This window comes from Oncorhynchus tshawytscha, linkage group LG18 (assembly GCF_018296145.1).
Source record: "Oncorhynchus tshawytscha isolate Ot180627B linkage group LG18, Otsh_v2.0, whole genome shotgun sequence".
Lineage (NCBI taxonomy): Eukaryota > Metazoa > Chordata > Actinopteri > Salmoniformes > Salmonidae > Oncorhynchus > Oncorhynchus tshawytscha.
This window is the reverse complement of record NC_056446.1, coordinates 16,508,184-16,529,947: the sequence shown is the minus strand read 5'-3', so window position 1 is coordinate 16,529,947 and position 21,764 is coordinate 16,508,184. Positions and strand designations below refer to the sequence as shown.

General features: G+C 44.4%; 2 protein-coding genes across 5 annotated transcripts in view; one reads left to right on the top strand and one right to left on the bottom strand.

Annotated features, from left to right (window-relative positions):
- The window catches only part of dcbld1 (discoidin, CUB and LCCL domain containing 1), a 39,712-nt gene extending 30,495 nt beyond the window's left edge, over positions 1-9,217 (top strand). For 2 of the 3 annotated variants that reach the window (XM_042300714.1, XM_024378002.2), the window contains 3 exons: positions 2,684-2,733; positions 3,076-3,252; positions 7,382-9,217. In XM_042300714.1, the coding sequence (XP_042156648.1) occupies positions 2,684-2,733; positions 3,076-3,252; positions 7,382-7,944 (790 nt within the window). In that variant the 3' untranslated portion in view covers positions 7,945-9,217. The remainder of the gene's footprint in view (positions 1-2,683; positions 2,734-3,075; positions 3,253-7,381) is intronic. The other variant, XM_024378003.2, reaches the window with a different exon arrangement.
- A 1,146-nt stretch (positions 9,218-10,363) lies between these two features.
- On the bottom strand, positions 10,364-20,308 carry gopc (golgi-associated PDZ and coiled-coil motif containing). 2 transcript variants are annotated; one of them, XM_024378000.2, is made up of 9 exons: positions 19,701-20,308; positions 16,455-16,619; positions 16,093-16,116; positions 15,107-15,282; positions 14,416-14,581; positions 14,213-14,308; positions 13,921-14,085; positions 13,217-13,391; positions 10,364-12,892 (listed from the first exon to the last, which is right to left on the bottom strand). In XM_024378000.2, exons 1-9 carry the CDS (start codon positions 19,968-19,970, stop codon positions 12,774-12,776), a joined length of 1,356 nt encoding a protein of 451 aa, XP_024233768.1. In that variant the 5' UTR covers positions 19,971-20,308; the 3' UTR covers positions 10,364-12,773. The 2 variants fall into 2 exon arrangements, with proteins under 2 accessions (XP_024233768.1, XP_024233769.1); XM_024378001.2 differs by lacking the exon at positions 16,093-16,116 and having other exon boundaries at positions 19,701-20,300.
- Positions 20,309-21,764: the final 1,456 nt, after the last annotated feature.

The following is a 21,764-nucleotide window of genomic DNA, read 5'->3' as shown; positions in this document are numbered from 1 at the left end:
CCTCAATGTCCACCTCTTGAACATCAGACTCTGAGGCCTCATCTTCACTGTCACTTTCCAACCTTGTTGAGGATGGTTTGTTGTCTGGATCAAAAAGCCTCAAATTTGCCCAGATGGCCACCAATTTTTCAACCCTTGTATTGGTCAGCCGGTTGTGTGTTTTGGTGTGTGTGTCCCCAAACAAGGACCAGTTGCGCTCTGAGGCGGCTGATTTTGGTAGGATTTGGAGGATGATGGAGGCAACATGGGGAAGAGCCTCAGATACACTTAGTCTCTTCCACCAGGTGGCTGATGAGATATGTTGGCACGACTGCCATATTGCATCTCCATCCCAAAGCCCTTGCTTGGAAGTGTACTTTGCCAGGCTGCCAATAACCTTTCTCTCATCCAGGACAAGGTGGCGAAACACTGTAGTGATGACACCATTGGCCTTGTTGATCTTTGCACCACACAGGATGCTCTTGCCAGCATACTTGGGGTCCAACATGAACGCTGCTGCGTGTATGGGCTTCAGGCAGAAGTCTTCATGCTTTTTGATGTATTTCAGAACTGCAGTTTCCTCTGCTTGGAGCAACAGACAGGATGGCATTGTCTCCCTCAATCCGTGCTACTGCTATAGGTTTCAGGCTACTTACCACTCTCTCCCAAAATACATCATCCAGGAGGATCCTCTTGGTGTGGCTGTCCATATCAGCAGACTGTGATATGGCCATTTCTTGGAGAGACTCCTTCCCCTCCAGGAGACTGTCAAACATGATGCCAACACCACCCCAACTGGTGCTGCTGGGCAGCTTCAATGTGGTTCTCTTATTCCTCTCACTTTGCTTGATGAAGTAGATTGCTGCTATAACTTGATGACCCTTCACATACCTAACCATTTTCCTTGGCTCTCTTCTAGAGTGTATCCATTGTTTTCAGTGCCATGATGTCCTTGAGGAGCAGATTCAATGCATGAGCAGCACAGCCAATGGGTGTGATGTGAGGGTAGGACTCCTCCACTTTAGACCAAGCAGCCTTCATGTTTGCAGCATTGTCTGTCACCTGTGCAAACACCTTCTGTGGTCCAAGTCATTGATGACTGCCTTCAGCTCATCTGCAATGTAGAGACCGGTGTGTGTGTTCTCCCTTGTGTCTGTGCTCTTTTAGAATACTGGTTGAGAGGTGGAGATGATTCCTTGCCCACAAACATTTGACCACCCATCAGAGATGATTGCAATACAGTCTGCTTTCTCTATGATTTGCTTGACCTTCACTTGAATTCTGAAATCGGCATCCAGCAAATGAGTAGATAAAGCATGTCTGGTTGGAGGGGTGTATGTTGGGCAAAGAACATTCAGAAATGTCTTCCGATACACATTGCTTGTGAGCATAAGAGGTGAATCATACACAGCTCAAGCAAGACATTCATCAGCGTTTCTCTGACTACGTTCCTCCATTGAGGTAAAAAAAAACCTTCTGATTCCAGGAGGACCATGAGCTGATGCTATTGATAAGGTGTCTGATTCGTCATTTTCACCTCAAAGAGAGGTAGAGGGACGTTTGTCAGAGGTTGCTTGTTGTGAGCGCTGAGGCAACTTTATGCACTTCAGATTATTCTGCATCTTTGTTGCATTCTTCTCATATGGTTTGACACATTATTTGCAAATGTACACAGCTTTTACTTCTACATTAGAAGCAGTGAAATGTCTCCACACATCAGATAGTGCCCATGGCATTTTCCTGTAAAGATTAGAAAAAAATAGTAAAAAACAAATACAATTCCACAGATAAATAGTTAAGCAGTTAGATTAAAAAAACTCATTTTTGTAAGATAAATGTTTTAAAATGAAACATGCATGGAAACAGGTGAATTAACACTCCTCAGTTAGCAGGCTCAAGCAAGCTAAAACCCACATGGTAGCAAAAACTAACTAGTTAGAAATGATTTAAACACACTTTGCTGTAGGCTACTATTTACTAGTTAACTAAAAAACATGTATGTCATATAAAATATTCACTCCACCCAGTATTGTAATCAAAACTTACCAGAAAGCACGTAGTCCTTGTCTCAGACAGTGTAGTAGTGTGGGCTAAATAGCATCTCATTAGTGTGCAAGATCTTGAAAATCAGGTGTACATGTGATGGAAGAGGGCACCGTGCATACAGACGGTTGCAATTCCATTGAATTGGGGATAGTTTAACCAAATATGCCACAAGACCTAGAATTGCCTTGTATATCCCACAAAAAAGGTTCACTGTCATAAGCTAACTTCTTTGATGAATTTTAAGCAAAATTCCTGGGCTTAACTTCACATGGAAAATGTGCAACCCTAATTCAGACTAGGAAGTGGCTATTGCTTCTCAAAATGGACAAACAGTACTATTGATGCTTTTTTCCTCGTTTTTCAAGCGAAGGTCTTTCTAACGGAGTATGCGAGCACTCTCATTCGGTTCGGCTGAAGCATGCTAATGCCTTACGGGGTCGTCTGTCAGTGTCAGAAGATGTGGCCAGCTGTATGACTCCCCAGAGAGGAGAGGGAGCAAAAGGGAGAGGGGGAAGAGAAACGAGAGAAGGGGTGCTCAGCAGAGCCAGGCAGTGGTGCCTCATCTCCCCCCAGGAGGTTATCAGAGGAATGGGGTGAGGGAGCACCACTGTCCTCCCTGTAACTGGAGTTCACAAAGGCATTTGTCTTTCTGTCACAGGAAGAAGACAAAAGAGAACTCGTACGGATCTTCAGATGCCCAGAAACCAGGTCAGTGAACAATTTACATTGTAAAAGATGTCATTCATATTACTGCACATCAAAATTGAATCTTTTTTTTGTGAGAAACTACATGTATGGTGAAGATGAGCCCTAGAATCCTTTGTTTACAGACTGTAGGCAGGATAATCCATGTTATAGTGATACCCAGTCAGTGGACAGGTTACATATCATTCCTTATCATTATGGCTGCTTTAATGAAACTACCAGAGCCCATTTGTTGATCTGTGACAACATGTCTGTGCTGTGTAGTGGGGGGTTGTGGTTAGTGAAAATTCAGTCAGGCCTGGGCTTGCATCTGGGGCTTATATATGTGCTCTCTCTCCATGCTAGAGTCCTGTCATTATGTCTGTCTGTGGAGTTGTCTTTTTACTGCCTGCCGGCCCTCAGGTTGCTGGAAGCAGATCAAGCAGCCGTTTGCCAGGCACCAGTCCACAGAGTTCACCATCAGCTACAGTTCAGAGAAAGACCCAATACAGAAACTAGACCTGGTCACCAGCACCATGGCAGGTGAGGACACATGCACTCACTGAGACGTACGTCCATACTCCCACGCATCCAATCATCACAACTCAAGAGACTGAGGCACCCATGGAAGTGAATATAGAGCCATTCTGTGGAGGCACCACTAGGGCTGTGTTTTTTTGCGCAGGCTGTACACACTTCATCATTCTCTCATTCACAATTTAACATGCACTTGATAATGCCTCGAATTTCCCACCGGCATCCCGGTTGTGTGGCTGTAACGCCCCCTAAAAAATCCATACCTTTTGTGACTATTGTACACTGGGGCTAAATATAGTAATTCGAATTCCCTTCTCCCTGGGTGCTGTATGCTCCGAAGCACATGGCTCTCAATCACGTGATCCGTTCTTTCTCACAGGCTACAAGTGAAGACCGGCACATTGGAGACATAACTGCTCACACTCTTATCCAATTCCGAGGTGCATATTGAAGATATTGGAAGAACTATCCACCTTTACTTTGTCAGCCAACTAGATGAGTAGGCCTAATGAACAGCAAAAGCACTAGCCAATGTCAACCTATAAATATTCCAAACATAGTCTGGGACAGTTGTGGGATCCGATACATGCCAAATTAAGAGAACCACTAGCATCCCAAAAACTTTTTTTACACAATGAGGCTGACACAACAGATCAGAACGTTTAGCTTAAAATGTTGACTATTAGGCTATTTCTTCACATTATAAGTACAGCAATGCGCACACGGCAGGAGGCTATAAACACAAATGTTCCATTAGCGGAAAACCCCATTATCAAAAGTGACCTCAAATGCTATTATGATTCTAATGCTTTTATTAAAGGTGTATTTTTATGGTGAACATTTTCTTCCCCAAACTTGAAACTCATGCATTGCTCATGTATGCCAGTTAGGCAATTATGTACTTAATTTAAAAAAGTTATTTGGCCACTTTTTAGTTGGGATACAAACTATATTAAAACATGGGTGGGTTGCAAAAAAATACTTTGTTTCTTATGCTGGTGGTAATGGATCATTCACAAGTGATAGGCTAGTATTCTCACCCATCAGCCTATTCTTGATTTTAATATTGTCTTTACATAAACTAAATAATACGTGTGTGAAATTTGTTTTGATTTAGAATGGACCAATATCATGCACCTGTCTCAAACAGGGAAAATATATGTAATCTATGCACTTAAATAGAGAATGGAGGACGCTTTTCCCGTGGTTCTTTTTCATGCCTGCCAGGTAGGCTATACTCCTGTTGTAAAGAGAAACAATGTGCTTAATATTAGGGCTGGGCGATATGGCCAAAATCTCATATCCTGATATAAACTCAGCAAAAAAAGAAACGTCCTGTCACTGTCAACTGCATTTATTTTCAGGAAACTTAACGTGTGTAAATATTTGTATGAACACGACAAGATTCAACAACTGAGACATAAACTGAACAAGTTCCACAGACATGTGACTAACAGAAATGGAATAATGTGTCCCTGAACAAAGGGGGGGTAAAAATCAAAAGTAACAGTCAGTATCTGGTGTGGCCACCAGCTGCATTAAGTACTGCAGTGCATCTCCTCCTCATGGACTGCACCAGATTTGCCAGTTCTTGCTGTGGGATGTTACCCCACTCTTCCACCAAGTTCCCAGACATTTCTGGGGGGAATGGCCCTAGCCCTCACCCTCTGATCCAACAGGTCCCAGACGTGCTCAAAGGGATTGAGCTCCGGGCAGAACACTGACATTCCGGTCTTGCAGGAAATCGCACACAGAATGAGCAGTATGACTGTTGGCATTGTCATGCTGGAGGGTCATGTCAGGATAAGCTTGCAGGAAGGGTACCACATGAGGGAGGAGGATGTCTTCCCTGTAATGCACAGCGTTGAGATTGCCTGCAATGACAACAAGCTCAGTCCGATGATGCTGTGACACACTGCCCCAGACTATGACGGACCCTCCACCTCCAAATCGATCCCACTCCAGAGTACAGGCCTCGGTGTAACGATCATTCCTTCGATGATAAACCCGATTCCGACAATCACCCCTGGTGAGACAAAACCATGACTCGTCAGTGAAGAGCACTTTTTGCCAGTCCTGTCTGGTCCAGCGACGGTGGGTTTGTGCCCATAGGCACCGTTGTTGCCGGTGATGTCTAGTGAGGACCTGCCTTACAACAGGCCTACAAGCCCTCAATCCAGCCTATTGTGGACAGTCTGAGCACTGATGCAGGGATTGTGCATTCCTGGTGTAACTCGGGCAGCTTGCCCGCTTTGCATGTTATTTTTGCATTTAATACATGTCACAAATCAATTTGCATTTGGTACCTTGGGCAGGGTGTTAGCACCAACTCACGAAATTCCCGTTCCTCGACCGTGTAAATTGGGACCATGTCTTTGCAGATGTAAGTTGTAACGGCAGCTGTTATCTCCTTCCATCTTTGATTCTTTTTCATATGGTTTGCCGCGGGCAAAAGCCTCAGCAAGTTGAGGTTTTGTTTTGAGCACTCTACAAATTTTTTGGGGTCTCATCCATAGACTCCCACCGTACTGTTTGACATGATTCTTGCGTAGGTGGTAAAATAGGTTAGTGGTATTTGAGCCTATTGTCGGGACCGGCCTGCGGCATATTTTGCAGAGGACTGTTTTCTGGTCAGTGTCAGACTTTTCATACCCAAACCACATCCATGTGACCGAAGTAGCCCCTCTTTTAGGTACGAGCTCCGTGTCTCCATGCTCTGTCACGTTCACTCTCTTCCATGTTTGTTTGTGTTGCAAATTTCCTTTCACACGGCACGTGTGGAAGAACGCAAAGCGCCTTCCAACTGACTCAAAATATTGCCGTAAAGTGTGATTTGCGACACCCAATGAAATAAACGAGAGCTTAATATGAAACGATATACTTTGTATATCGTGTGACGATAAATAATCGTCATATCGCCCAGCCCTACTTAATATTAGGAAAAGCCTATAGAAAGCTGATGGGATCCTCCTCTTTTTAGTGGAGGCCATCACTCTGTTTTCTCACCCAATTGCATAGCCTATAGAAATGTTTTAGAATATGAGCTCATGGGCTCTCATGAAGTGTTTGATTTAGATTTTCGATTACATTTGCATTGATGTCAGAGTGATTAGAGGGACAATCGAGTGCTGAGTACCAGTTAGCAAGTTTTGGTAGGTTACTAATGACCATCAGCAGTATCAGAGCCTGGAGAAGCCTAATCACCGTGACTAAATGATCACATTGAATTTGACTCCCTTCATGACTTGTGACTGCCGGTGTGGCGGTAATACAGTCACCGTAACGGCCCTAGGCACCACCACCTGCTATTGAACTTCCATCTTCCTTCAGGAGAGGCTGGGTTACTTGTATTGATCCATAATTACTCCATCACCCAGGCAGTGTGTGGTGGTGAACTCTGAAAGTCAAGCTCTCCACTCTTTACAGACAACTCCATTCACAGTAACTGTGACCCTTCTCGCACACACAATTCTCTGCTTTACAGTTCTCTGCTCACTCCATGGCCAAGGTAATCTAGAACTCATTGTAAGCTCCTGGCTCAGTGTGTGAACCGACCATACAAAGTAAGAAGACATCACACAATGGCCTGTAAAGCCAGTTGACGATCCTCTCTTCTCTGGCTCTTATCAGTAATTACATGTAATTCTGGGTAAGCTGGAGAGGGTTTGATCATTAAAGCTGGAGCCAGCAGGAGGCTAGCCGGTGTAATCCTTGACTTTGGAAAGTCCTCTACTAGTCTGCTGAATAGTTCCTGACAGGCTGAGAGGCAGCCAGATGAATAATGGTCTACTGCTACTGTTAATAATCCACAGCTTCCCTTCAGGGCACCAATTATTGATGATTCACATACTCTGCCAGGGTTGAATATTCTATATTTAGATAGATCACAGGCTCCCTGTGCACTGTTAACCTGCTACCTGTATATACAGAGAAATCAAAGAGATAATGTCCGTGTTGAAAAAGTGGTGTCCTTTTGATCTATAACAGAGTCATGTTATTCATTATAACTGAGCGAAAACAATTGTTTGATTTGGTGTTTTAATATGCTCATTCTAAAACAGATTGTCACGTTTGATCACCGGTAATAAAGTTGGTAGTATTCTGTTCTTAAGTGACCTGTGTCCTTGTCCTCCAGAGTACCAGCAGCCTCTGATGATTGGGGTTGGCACAGTGGCCAGGAAGGGCTCTACGTTCCGGCCTATGGACACAGAGACCAAAGAGGATCCTAGCAACCCCTCCACCCACTACGACTACCTGCACACAGCCAACCAGTATGCCCTGCCTCTCACCAACCAGGAGCCAGAGTACGCCACGCCCATCATCGAGCATCACACCTTCCACAAGGACGGGTTCCTGCCCGACCCGGCTAGTTACAGCGTCCCAGGTGTGGTCCTCAGCAAGACCCCATCCTTTAAAACCCTGGACAGGAAGGCAGGGGTGGGCTCCTCCGGGGGCTACCAGATGCCCCAGCTCAAAATAGACCGGGGACACAGTAACTCTGAGGGGGTCTACGACAGCCCCAAGGTGAACAAGCCTGTGGGCCAGAGCAGTGGCCTCTCAGACTACCAGAGGCCCCAGGCCAAGCCGGCCGTGCTGGAAACCTACTCCACCCCCAGGGACTGTGTGAGGGTGGCTCCCACCATGGCCCACAGGCCGGACCATAGACCAGACCCTGAGGGCAGTTCTGGAGGAACCTGAAGATGGAACATGTCTGGGACTACAGGACTAAACTGTGATTTTGATCAGTTCATGGCCATTTTGGACTGAGCTTACTGTAGCAAACACAAGCGCTAAATTATTTCTCAACTGACTTTCAGGAATGTGGGAGACGACAGTGCTTGTATCTGGGGCTGTGCTGGCAGACATTTTGTGAATAAGAAAATACAGATGGTTACTTCAACTGTCCTATTTCTTTTAAGGGTTGGGGTGATTTTATTAAAAAGCAAATGGTGATGGAGACAGGAAATATCCTGAAAATGGGAAAATACCTCTCCTCATTCTCAACTGTGACTGATGCTTGTGACTGTAACATACATTAAGAAATAATGTGACTTCGTTCCTTAACTGTACAGTATATTTTGAGGTCACTTAAAAGCTTTCAGAATCTCTCGGTCTGAGGTTAAGCTGCTTTCAGCAGGGAAGCATAGAGGAAGCAGAGTGCTTTATTAAATAAAGCAGCACCCCAGTTAAAAGTGGTAGATTTGTCCACAGCGGGTCCTACTATAGGATGTTTAACAAAGTCAGTCCGTGCTCTTAACAAAGAATTGTAAGTACACACTGTGAATGAAGTGACTGAAAGGACTGGTGTCACCGCATGGGGTCCCCCACAATGGGGGCTTTGTCACCATGTTGCAGGGGGCTCTGAAGCCGACGGCTGCATCGCTGCTCTGTGTCAGTCTGGAGGCAGATCTGGTCAGTGGGATCAGCGAGCCAATGAAAAGGCAACAGGAGAGTGTTTACAGTTAGTCTGGCGTATTGAGAAACGCCCGGCAGGGGATTTAGGGGAGTAAACTGGACTGTAACACATCAGAGCGGTGTTTTTCAGATGCTCTGTTTAGCTGGACAAGGTGAACTACTATACAGGCCAGTTCCATTTAAATGGATGTTGAATGGTACCGATACTACAGTCTAGTCGATTGTGTATAGGTGTGTACATACAAGGGCATAGTTTGAAAATGTATATTGCCAAGAGGAAAGAAAAAATAAATGGAATAAATGCTGTCGACTGTATTTAAAGCACCTGTGCGTGTGGTGTTGCTGCTGTGTACTGAAGACAGAACTTGGGATCGAGTTAAGAACTCTTTCATTTCTGTGAAATATTTTAGGGAGATCTTTTCAGCTGGGTTGTATGTACATGTACTGTGAGGTTATTCTCTACAGACTCTCTCTGTGATGTCACTCTCAAAACGTTCTGTGTGTCTACTGCATGTTGGCTGTAAGCTGAGCCCTGAATAAAAACACCAGCAGTTGACTTCTTCATGTTAAGGTCTCTTTACTATGTGAAAATGTGTTTCTCAGCAGCCGTACCCTCGGCCCTAGGATGCCCGGCATTCCAGTCCCAGCGCCCAAAGAAGCAGGAAGTTTGCAGGATCCCCCCACCTCCACTCAGCCTGTGTCTGTCTGTGGAGGAATGTGGCAGTTTGGTGTCAGTCGTGGGGAAGCAGCTGATGATCAGCCACACTACTGCTGCCCAGTCCTCCCAGCTATGGGCCCACCCGAGGGGAGAGAGCTGTGTTGTGGGGGGTATGACGGCCTATCTGAGGACCCTGATAACACGTCACTGGTCTCTTCAGAAGCGGGGGGGGTAGGGTGATGGTCTGATGGAGATAGACTAGGCTTGAGTAGAGCCTGTTTTGTGGCTGTGATGAGTGTGTGTGTGTGTGTGTGTGTGTGTGAGGTGGTGTCTGCCAGTGGCCTCGGCTTGGTCGTTCACACAGGGGTGTGGAACACTGTTTACACCTCCAGCCTCCAACACAAAGCTACTTGAAAGCTCAGACTCAGAGCAACTCTCTGCGAACACACTGCTCCTAGCTATTCAGCTTATCCCCTCAAATTCCAGTCATGTCTCTTCTTGCAGACTGCTGACTTTGTTCATATGAGCTTGAAGAGTATGGCCTTTTCTCAATTGCATACTACTCGAGACCTCTGTATCCTTAAAACCAATTGGATGAGAAAGCCTGATGTCCCTCCCCTCTGACCTTCTCCAATGGGTTTTGAGGAGATGAAAGGAGTGAGGAGTATGCAATTGATTGAAAGCCTGTTTTGTACTGTGCCTCCCATCGAAACGGCTCAAATCTAAAATTGCAGTCTATTAAAGTATTTGGCTTTTTTTTTACCATAACTAAAATCATTAGCAGTTTGAATAACTTTTAAATTAGCAACATTTCATGTATGTATAAACTCAGACTGTACCGACTGGTTCTACAGTTTACATCGCCCCCTGGTGTTCATTGTGGTTCACTGAACAAAAGCAATATTATAGTAAAAAACAGATCAGAAAAAATAAACTTCCACTTAATCGTTCTGTTCCTCATTCAAACATTTGGATCTTCACATTTCAACCTAGTGAAGATTGAATCCTTCAAGAGATTGGAGGGCGGGCTATCCACAGACCACATTGGGCAAATACATTTGTTTATTTAATGTTATACATTACGTACAGATATTTCAGAGCCCCCTTTTAATAAAATTACATTAAGAAAACAAGGTCGGGTAAAAAAAACTGTGTACATAAAGGGAGCCTTTGTTCCTTCTGGCGAAATCCCTGGCAACAAGCGGAAAGATGAACATTCTTTATGGCATGACATGCAGCGCCAGTGTTGGGATGACGCCTCGGTCTCTAGTGCCGCTCTCATTTCACTAACGTTAAGCAGGGTGTGGACACGTCCTTCATGCAGAGCATTTGAGTTAGATCAAAGCGCAATTTACATCCAACCCCGGACCTGCAGTTTAGCCTCACTGATAAGAAATGGCCATGAATGAGATCAACATTAGAACACAAGGCTGCAGATTGTCATGACCCCCCCCCCCCATGGGGGTACATTTGTAATAAGTAGAGATGCTACTACAGTAGCTAAATTACAATATGATCTACAAAAAAATCTTATTTTAAAATAGCTAATACATTAATATAGCATATACAGATTTATTTCTATAGTCTAAGATGATAGTTTGTGAATTTGAATAAATGGATTGTGCATAAAAACATTCTATTGCTATTATCCTTTGCATATACAGAAACCTTTTGGTTGTGTAAAATGAATTGAATAAAGCAAGAAAACAAACCCCCATCACTCAGATAAGGTTACCAACCTATGACGGACTGTACATGTTTTTTTTCTATTGTGTTATTGACTGTACGTTCGTTTATGTGTAAGTGTTGTTTTTGTCACACTGCTTTGCTTTATCTTGGCCAGGTCGCAGTTGTAAATGAGAACTTGTTCTCAACTGGCCTCCCTGGTTAAATAAATACATTTAAAGAAGATATCAGAACCCAGTGCAGCAGACACACTTGTCAGTCATCTTTGGGTCCTAACGAGTCTGAAGAGTTTGACTGCCACTGACAGTAGAGAAGGGTGGGGAAAACCAACCAACGATGGACTTTTGGGAGATACATCCAAAAGGCAAGATATGTACTTTGTTAAAAGGGACTAGAACAAAGGAGAAATCCTAGTTGAGTTTAAGAGGGGAAAAATAAAGACATTGCACTTCTGATTTTGGTCAACGTGACAACTGAAAAGACAAGATTTGGCCCTCCAATCCAGTGTCTCCCTTATCTGTCCTTTTGAGTTGTCCCCCTGACCGTTCACTTCCTCTTACAGGACTCAATTTGCAGTGCTTTATACACACACACAAATCATATCATTGTCCGTGTAATGATGAAGATATAGCCCAACTTTGCAAAAACACTGGTCAGTTAAACACCATTAACTATGATAATGCCCTTTTAGTAGAAGAGCTGTTTGAAAAGATCATCTGACATTTCAGCCAGTTTTGGTGGGATGGAGTTTTTGCCTGCCTGTTGACATCACCAGGTGGTAAATTTGTTAGACCAATAAGAAAGAGACGAGTTCCAAAACCTCTCTGCCAATAACAGCTAGTTTTTACCTCCTCACTCAAACCACTCAGACAGTTCTAGCAAAATTCTTGCTTGAGAAACTGCTCTTGAGAAGGAGCAATTTGCTTCTATTTAACCATTTTAATTGATTGCTACCCAGAAATGATTTATTTTTATTTTTAAACTGAGCCATTAAAGAAAAACATTGTGTAATGAGTGCTCAGAGGACTGAAAAACAGATGTATCCAGCATTTAAACACTGAACTATGGTGACATTATGTGATACCATTGATCAAACACAGATGGAACAACCTCATAGCTGATATAGTTAGAATTCTTTCCCTGTACATTCTGTTTTGACATACAGTAGGTGAATGTAGCTCTCTCATATTCTGAACACTAAGGACTAGGCCTACTGGTAGGTGGATCTAAGAGCGGTGCAGGTTTGACGTGGGATTCAACATCGATACCATAATCAGTGGTAGAAGATGAACATTCAAGTTGAGAGACAAACCCTCATCTACAGTAGCTACATGTGGAAGAGAGAAATAAAAGCCAACATTTATGAAGGGAGAAGATCTTTCTCGGCCTTGTAAAATAGTATTCATTACCAGCAGGGCAGTCCCAGTAAGGTAGTGTAGTCAGTGTGGGGGCAAAAAGGATCAGTAACTATACGCAAACAGAGAAAAATACCACTCAGTTGAGAGATCTACCATCTTCTCCAAACTAGACCCACATCCTCTCCTCAATATCGGGTCTCATCTAATTGGCTCCTCACCACTGCACGAAGATAGTGACGTGAATTCAACAGAGCTCCGAGTGTGTTTCCATAACAACTTAATGATGAGTCAACTCTATCCCCACATATATCCTCCGGGGGAATCTGGTGCAGGCCAGTCTCTCAAATCTCATACAGTATAGTACACAAACACACATGCACTTCAGTCTTTCAGCCCCCCCCCCCCTCGCTCTATGACGAGCTCTCTCCGGACTCAGCAGCCTTAGACAGGGTCTCCTCCGATGTCGTCTCACTGGAGATCCCGGTGTCTCCGTTCTCCGGGCTGTCACTCACGGACATCTTCTCCAGAGCTGCAGCAGTAGGCACAGAGACAGAGAGAGAGACGGACATGAATACTCTCTCTTTACTGGAGGATCTACCATCACATTCTGTGGGCCTTTCAGGTGGATGAAACGCTACATTTTCGGTTCATTCCCATATGCTCATATGGCATTTTGGCACTCTTTAAAGTCCATTTTCACATTAACACAAAGACTCCCATTTGTATAAAGCAAGCGAAATGTGAAGTAAGACAGCATTGTTTAAAATGCACGTACATTAAAATAAAGCCATACTACTATGAAAACAATGTGTTTGTTTTCTATGAATAATGAGGTACAGTAGACATAACATACCTTGTAGCGATGCGGAGTCTGCGGTGCCGTTGTTCCTGCTGGCGGCTGACCCCTCCTCCAGCTCATCTAGGTAGAGCCGGTAGCGATGGCCGCCGTCATCCTCATACTCCACGTTCTCATCGTCAGAGTCCACCTCCGGGGCTACGTACACAACCTCAAACTCAATCTCTCCCCTCTGGAGGAGACACACACACACACACACACACACCACAGAGGGTGAGACAAAACTTAACAAGAGCTTACTTAGTTCATTTGTTGGTTTGCTGAGGCATGAATACACTCTCCCCCCAATGCAGAGCAGTCCCGCAGGCTGAATTGACTAACCCCAGCATGAACCTCCGGTTGTAGACTGACTGAGGTCACCACTGATGTTTTAGAGAGAGGAGAGATGACTGACTCTCAGTAAAAACTTTAACCCCCAGGCTAACCACTAAATGGTCACACAGACTCACACAAAAAGGTGTCACCAACTCAATAAATGCTTTTGAAATCACAAAAATAATGTCTTAGCTTTTTACTATTGTTTTACTTAGAATGATCCCTTAGTGTACATGTACCAACGCTTCAATGCAGTCATTATGTCATACATGTATAGCATGACAACAAACATAACAAAGCAAACATATCTGGACCAGCAGGCTAAGTTTGCCTGAATTCAAGATGCGAGCACTCAGCCCTTCTCTCTCCCAGGAGCCGAGTCTGACCTGTTGTGAGAGGATGGTGACGGCTTCCTTGTGTTTGGCGTCCCTCAGGTTGATGCTGTTGACAGCCAGGATGGCATCACCCACATGGAGCCCCCCACAGCGCTCCGCAGGCTGGGTAGGATGGATCTCTGAGATCAGGATGGGCACCCCGTGTTCCTTACCACCCTTTCCATACGGAAATAAGACATACACACATATATTAAGGTATGGACCATGACAGATAAGCAACACACTACGGGTTAAGACATAGCATGTAACACTTTCTGGTTTGGGCTAAATTGGTGGAGGTTACCGTGATTGAAATTCCAAGTCCCTCGTGATCTTCTTTGGCCAGCACTACTTTACGAATAGGACCAACTCCTTGGGTCTTCTTCAGTACATCTGTTTCCTGAGGGAGAGATCAAACAGGCAAATAAATAGTGAAAAGCAAACAGTAAAAATACCTTAACTACAATTAAGATCAATCCCCTAGCGATGGCTCTGATGTCCACTCACATGCCCTACTGGAGAAGGTAGGGGTTTCTTGGGATCGTTGCGCCCCCTGCAGGCTCGGATGACTGTCTTGTGGCGGTGGAGGTGGATCTCAGCCTCCAGCTGGTTCCATAGTTTGTCATGAGCGGGCCCCTTCATGTCCCGACCCAGTAACTGGATCTGCTGAACTCTGGAGACAATGGACACAAAGACAACCAGTTACCAATGCCAGCATTATTGGTTTCAGGTAGTCCCTCCCTATTTCAAATCTGCTTGCTTCTGTTTGTGGAAAAATGGGCATGGACCTGATCAGGGGTTGAATTGGGAATTTGGAGGGGAAGATCCTATTTGTGTTATGTCAAGATTAGGGTTGGAGCTGGAGTTAGGGTTGGAGCTGGAGTTAGGGTTGGAGCTGGAGTTAGGGTTGGAGCTGGAGTTAGGGTTGGAGCTGGAGTTAGGGTTGGAGCTGAGTTAGGGTTGGAGCTGGAGTTAGGGTTGGAGCTGGAGTTAGGGTTGGAGCTGGAGTTAGGGTTGGAGCTGGAGTTAGGGTTGGAGCTGGAGTTAGGGTTGGAGCTGGAGTTAGGGTTGGAGCTGGAGTTAGGGTTGGAGCTGGAGTTAGGGTTGGAGCTGGAGTTAGGGTTGGAGCTGGAGTTAGGGTTGGAGCTGGAGTTAGGGTTGGAGCTGGAGTTAGGGTTGGAGCTGGAGTTAGGGTTACCTTCCAGCCAGCTCTTTGTCCAGATACTTGGCTGCCAGTCTGGCCCCATAGACCTCAGCCTGCAGTACAGCGATGTGCCTGCGGAGGGCCTCATTCTCCTTCTTATGCAGCTTGACCTCTGCCTCCAACTTCACTTCCTTCACCTTCTCCTTCTTGTTGTCCTGCAGCTCCCTCTCCTGTCACACACAAAGATAAATGTTTGAGTTAAACTCTACAGAGAAAGATAGAGTGCAAGTGCTTTACTCCGGTCAGCTTTGGCACTTTGCTGTACAGAGACCCCTCCCTGCTCCACTGAGGAATCAGAGAGAATGGGCCATGACTGGAGGTTGGAGCAATCTCCTCTGATCAACATTAGAGGAAGCACAGTCGACAGGCACTGCAGCCGGCCCACAGGGCAGGGAGCAGGAAAAGAGCAGTCCACTGCTGCATCCTCACCGGCTGGGCTGCAGCCACAAAGACCATGTCACAGACCAACATGGGTACAATACACAGTATCGGTGAAGCAGAAATTAAATATCTACTTGGCGACAAAATACACGCAAACAAGATAGGTGACTGTGGGTTTGGCTGTCATAAGTTCAAAGCATTGATACTTCTGCTGATTAAGAACGAACAACACGCAAACTGGGTTACTCACACACACACACATCCTGGAAATCATTGACTTCCCTTTGCACTTTTTTGACAATTGAAACAAAACACGTTCCAAGTATCAAAACATGCACGTTCGAATCAAATGGGGCAACACGGACATACATGAATAGGCAATAACAGACAATGTAACAAAGCTACAATAATTCCAGATCAGTTGTCACTGTCAGTCATTGCTAGCATGAGCCTCATAGGCAGCCTGTTGGACTTGTTGATGAGCTGTTGTTAGCAAGAGCAGGAAAAGACAGAACTTGAGGGTGGGATGAGTACAGACACAGACGCACAGCTATCCCCAACCAAAAAAACAGACACACAGAGGACATGCACACACTTACCATCTCCTCCACTGAGGGAACAGGCTTAAGGTGAGAAGAACAGAGAAGGGGTCAGAGGTTAGAAAATCACAGCCAAGCAGTGGGGAAGAATGCGACCATTTACCACTTTACAGGCCCACTGGAACCTTAGCAGGTATACCGTAAAATAATTTTGCAGTCCGAAGATTCAGGTACAGAAACGCATCAACAACGGTAAAAAAATTAAAAAAGGTATTTGTATTTCTTCCCAAGAATGTCCAAGACGCATACAGGTAGTTTTATTCTCGGACGGAACAGCGACATAAGAAACCACAGTAGGACATACGTTGTAGAAACTAGAGCGAGAGTCGTGTGGGTGTAAGGGTGTGTGGTCGGTGCCCTACCATCCTGTCTTTGATGGAGTCCGAGTCCACGGTCTGCCCAGCCTTGGCGTGAAGCTGCAGCTGCATGGCATGGAGCTGGAGGAGCTGGTCGTGAACCTCCCTCTCCACCACCACCCTCTCTGCCTGCACGTCAGTCAGCTCCGATCGCAGGCCAACCAGCTGAGCCTGGAGGAGAGAGGGAGAGAGTCAGACAGACAGAGTTACATAATTGTACGCTTCTTTAGACTTCCTAGATTCTTAGGAACCCTCATCATCATGTATGTTTAGTCAAGTCAAGTGTACCAGGCCCAAATCATTATCCCAGCACGGATCAAATTCCATTTTTGATTTTTCCCGTTTTACATTTCCACTCTGTTCTCCATCAGATTTTACAATGCTATTTTTCTTAGAAAGCAGGCTGGCTCCTTGTTATTCAAGCCTGAAGGAATTGTGCCAAAATGAATTGGCCTACAGATCTTGCGCTGAAGGTTGTCTATTGTACACAACAAAACCCTGGGAAAAAAAATATATATATTTGTGCTCGTCTCTGGAGCTTATTCAGCTTGGCAACATGGGAAGCAGAGTGGAGTGCAGAGAACAATTCATCTATTTATTTATGGCATTGAAATGGGGCCACCTGCATGTCAAAGCTGTAGGAATGAATTGATCCACAGTATGCTTTGAATAAGGTTAGGATTCACTCCACCTATGATGATGAAAGACGAGTGTGATTATATTATGCGAATCTACCTGAATACTAAACTACCCGTCTCCTAAATGATTTATCAATCATCATCCTCAGACAGAGACTCCTCTATCATTGCAGTAATCAGGCAGGCCTTCATTATAATAGAGACCCAGTCTAAATCAAACAGGCCTAGAATATTCTACAGTACAACCCACCATTTAAGACAGTTTAGCCTATATTTACTCCTCAAATGTAGGGTAGTAGGGGGAAAAAAGTTTAAATAATTCAGGACATTAGGAGTGTGTGTGTGTCTGTTTGCTGACCACTTTTGCCTTTATTCAGACTGAGACAGCCCACATGTCTGGACACACAGGTGGCAGTATGCTACATCAGGAGAAACATTAGCCTACACAGTGCAGCTGCTGGCATCGCACGCCAAACCAACCGACAAAATAAAAAAACACATACAGACACGGACATACACACGCATGCAAGCAGACAAATGCACACACGTCAAAAAGGGGCAGGACTTCCTCATGTGACACAGAGTGTTGGGCAAGTGTGGAATGTGTGTCTCGTGGTTGGAGTCTCTATATCATTGCTCCTAAACACTGTGCTCTCTAAGCATGAAGGAAGGAAAAAACAGGCGTCCGGCTGACCTCTTCCTGATAAACAATACCTGAGTAACAGTCCGGAGACGAGGCTGAGGAAGTCTTAATAGCTGAGCAATCACTTTTTTATGTTTGGTAATCAATAACAGTCTAGTAGGGCAGGCCTAAATTGGGCTGTTGCGGTGACCGTATTACCGCCGCATCGGCAGTCACGAGTCATGAGGGCAGTCAAATTCCAAGTGACCGTATAGTCACAGTGATTAGGCTTCTCCAAGCTCTGATGCTGCTGGTCATTAGTAGCCTACCAAACTTGCTAACTGCCTGGTACTCAGCACTCTATTGTCCCTCTAATCACTGACGGCAATGCAAATGTATTTGAAAATCTAATCAAACACTTCATGAGAACCCTTGAGCTCATGCTGCGCAACATTTCAATAGGCTATGCAATTGCATGAGAAAACAGAGTGATGGCCTCTACTAAAAAGAGGAGAATCGCACCAGCTTTCTATAGGCTAGGCCTACTATATTTATTTATCAACTTCCCTAATTTTAAGCACTTTGCTTATATTTACAACAGGAGTATAGCCTACCTGCCTGGCATGAAAATAAACCATGGAGAAAAGTGTCTTCCATTCGCTATTTAAGTGCATAGATAACATGTATTTTATTCCCAATGTCCCTGTTGTTTCGATACAGGTGCATGATAATGGTCCATTCTAAAACAAAACAAAATGCATACATACAGTACCAGTCAAAAGTTTGGACAACTACTCATTCCAGGGTTTTTCTTTATTATTTTCTACATTGTAGAATAATAGTGAAGACATCAAAACTATGAAATAACACATATGGAATCATTTAGTAAACAAATATTTATTTCTCGCACAGAATAGGTCGACTTTTGTACTATGGGGGATAGTAGATTGACATAGGCTAGTGCTTTTGCTGTCCATTATGCCTACTCGTCTTGTTGGCTGAAGAAAAGTAAATGTGGACGTTCTTCCAATATCTTCAATATGCACCTCGGAATTTGATCCGATGCGTCTGTCTTCTTGTAGCCTGTGATAAAGACACGATCACGTGATGGAGCACGCAGCACTCAGGGAGAAGGGCACAATGGCCACTGGCCGCAAAAGGCATGGATTTTTTGGGGCCTTTGATGTATATTTAGCATGGGCTTCTGACCTACCCTTCCTGCTATAAACCCAATACCTGACATGGGGACAAGCACCATCTAATATGACCATTGTATCAACCTACCATTAGCTCATAAAACTACTGTAGGCCGGTAGAAAACATGTAGGCCTAGGTAAGGATGTAACAATGCAGATCTAACCTATTTTCTCTAAATATATCTTAGAATCATTTTAAAATGGTCACACACTCTGCCAATGGACAGAAAACTGAGGCACTTCGCAAATTGCATGATAGCGGATTTTCCACAAATGTTGTTTACTTTAGCCACGTCAAATAGCCTAATAGGCAATGACGGTCTGGTGTTGTTGGGGGCCAACTGCTTGTGTAAAGCCAGATTTCCTGGCCTCAGAAATATATTGAGCTGAAGCTGAAGGCTGAAATGCAGTATTGATTTACATGCAGTAATAAGAGCTCTATGGTAGTCAGGAATTGCTGGGAAAGTCTTGTTGACAGTGTCAACTACACTCCTGATCAAACATTCATTAATGTGAGCATGGTGAGGTCATACGTGGAGTAAGGGATAGCATGATCCTTCATTTTGTTTCTCTCATCAATAGATTTGGCAACGTGGAGGGGCACTCAAATCGTGTGTGTGTGATGCCTGATTAGCTATTTCAATTCACAGTCGGCTGGATGGGCAGAGACGCACTGTCATGGAAAGTGACATTCTGACAGCTATTTAATAATTCATACATAACCAGCATACCCTTACATACCAGATGATCATACACATACTTTTTAACATTGATACAAGAAAACGCTTGTGCTCACCTCGACTTTGTGATTAAGTTGAAAAATCGTCTGGGCTTTGTGGCAAAGCTGAGCAAAACAGGAGCTGAGACTTGTCATCTTTTGACGACCCTCGTAGGTGATGTCAGCTTGATCTGGATCGATTTCTCCCAGTAGTAAATCGACGTCAACAAACGCCTTGTCAAACTCCTTCTCCAGAACCTCAAGCCACCGAAACATGGACATCCCCGTGCCTGGACTGACCAGGGCAGTGCCCTGGGCTGACGGAGAGACACCGGCCGAGGCAGACATTTCAACAGTGCAGGCTAAAGGCTTTAGCTAAATCTAGCTGGCTAACCTAGCCGCTTCTTTTCACAAATAAAAACAGCGCTTTGCCTTTGTACGTTTACTGAATCGTAATACTTGAGTTACACCGTACTCTAAATGCCCAAATCATACGAAACAGTTACGTTCCAGAAAAGACTAGCTAAATTGAATGAACTTCGTTCTTTCCTAACCCCTAATCATATCAGGAAATCCGAAATCGGATATGGATCATAGCTATCAGAGATAAAACAGGAAGCGAGACATCTCACTCGCTCCTTTTTTCTGGTTCATATACAAATCAATGAACTAAGCGGACCAGACCCAGCTGCTAATGCATTGGTGCCTATGGGAGAAACAACCCTTAAGCAGACCGGAACTATGACCATTTTTTTCAATTGTAAACGGCCTGAGTGGGACATCTTTATTTATCCGCCACATTTTAAAGCTATGAATCGACTACAACAGTCTGCCACACAGCAGAGAAAAATATATCGATAGCAGAGATAGTCGATCTCTGTTGAACTTTGGGACAGTTTACAGCGAAGAGGCGAAGCGGAGTAAAAGCAGAGTTGGAATTCCAGTGTTGGTGTTTCAGTGTTGGTAGAAGAAAACATCACAGCTGTATCAAGTACAGAAAAGACAAATGCAGCGGTTCATAGATGTGAGCAGCTGTGTTATGAGAGCAAGAAGAGACGTATTGAAAAGTTAAAGAAGCATGGATATGTCTTAAAGAGAAAGGGGGAGTCAGGAGAAGCTATGGATGAGTTCTCTACCTTTAAAAACGATTACAGCTTTGAAAGTGCAGGAATTGCAGTTGACTGTGGTATTTTGGACACAGTAATTGCAGAATAACTGCAGTGTACTGCACTCTTATTGCCGTTACACTGCAAAATTACTGCATAAAAGTATTTTGGATGCAGTATTTGCATCATACTGTAGTGCACTGGAGTTATACTGCACTCTGACTGCAATCTTTTTTCGTAAGGGCATGTTTGAGATGACAAGGGTGTTTGAGATGACAAGGGTGTTGGAGGGCTGCAGGCGGACTGCTCCTCCACGGTGTGTTATGTGATATTTAAGCACGTACCGGACAGTGTGTTGGAAGCTGTGTTAGGGTTGTTTAATATGCAGTGGATGACTGGGGTGGTACCAGCTGGGTGGAAATGTGCTGTGGTGTTGCCGTTTGTAAAACTAGGTAAAGATGCTGCTAGGGCGTGCAGTTTTCGGCCGATCGCGCAGACATCCAACATGTGTGACTTGACAGAAGATATGATAGTGAGTAGGATGATGTACTGTATCTCTGGGAATTAAGGGTTTGATAAGCGTAGCACAGAGTTGGTTCAGGAGGCATCTGCCATGGATGCCCTGATGACAGTTAGCACAGAGATAGCCAAGGCCCTGACAATAAAAGAGGTGATGAGTGTTGTGTATTTTGTCATTGAGAAAGCTTTCAATACCATGTGGAGGGAAGGGTTGTTGATTGAGTCATAAGGGTGAAGGTGGGGTCAGAATTGTCAGTGTGGTTTTAAGTGGGCAATGTTTCTTCTCAGGGAAGTGTAGTTAGTCCGGTGTTGTTAACCCTGATGATAGATGACATATTTAAAGCTGCAATATGTAACGTTTTGGGAAATCTGTCCAAATTCACATAGAAATGTGAGTTATAGATCTGTCATTCTCATAGAAAGCAAGTCTAAAATGTGATAGATCTGTTCCATGTGCACGATTTCTATGCTGCCTGTTTGTAAGTTTCATTTTTGCATCTTTTACCTTCAATTTTAC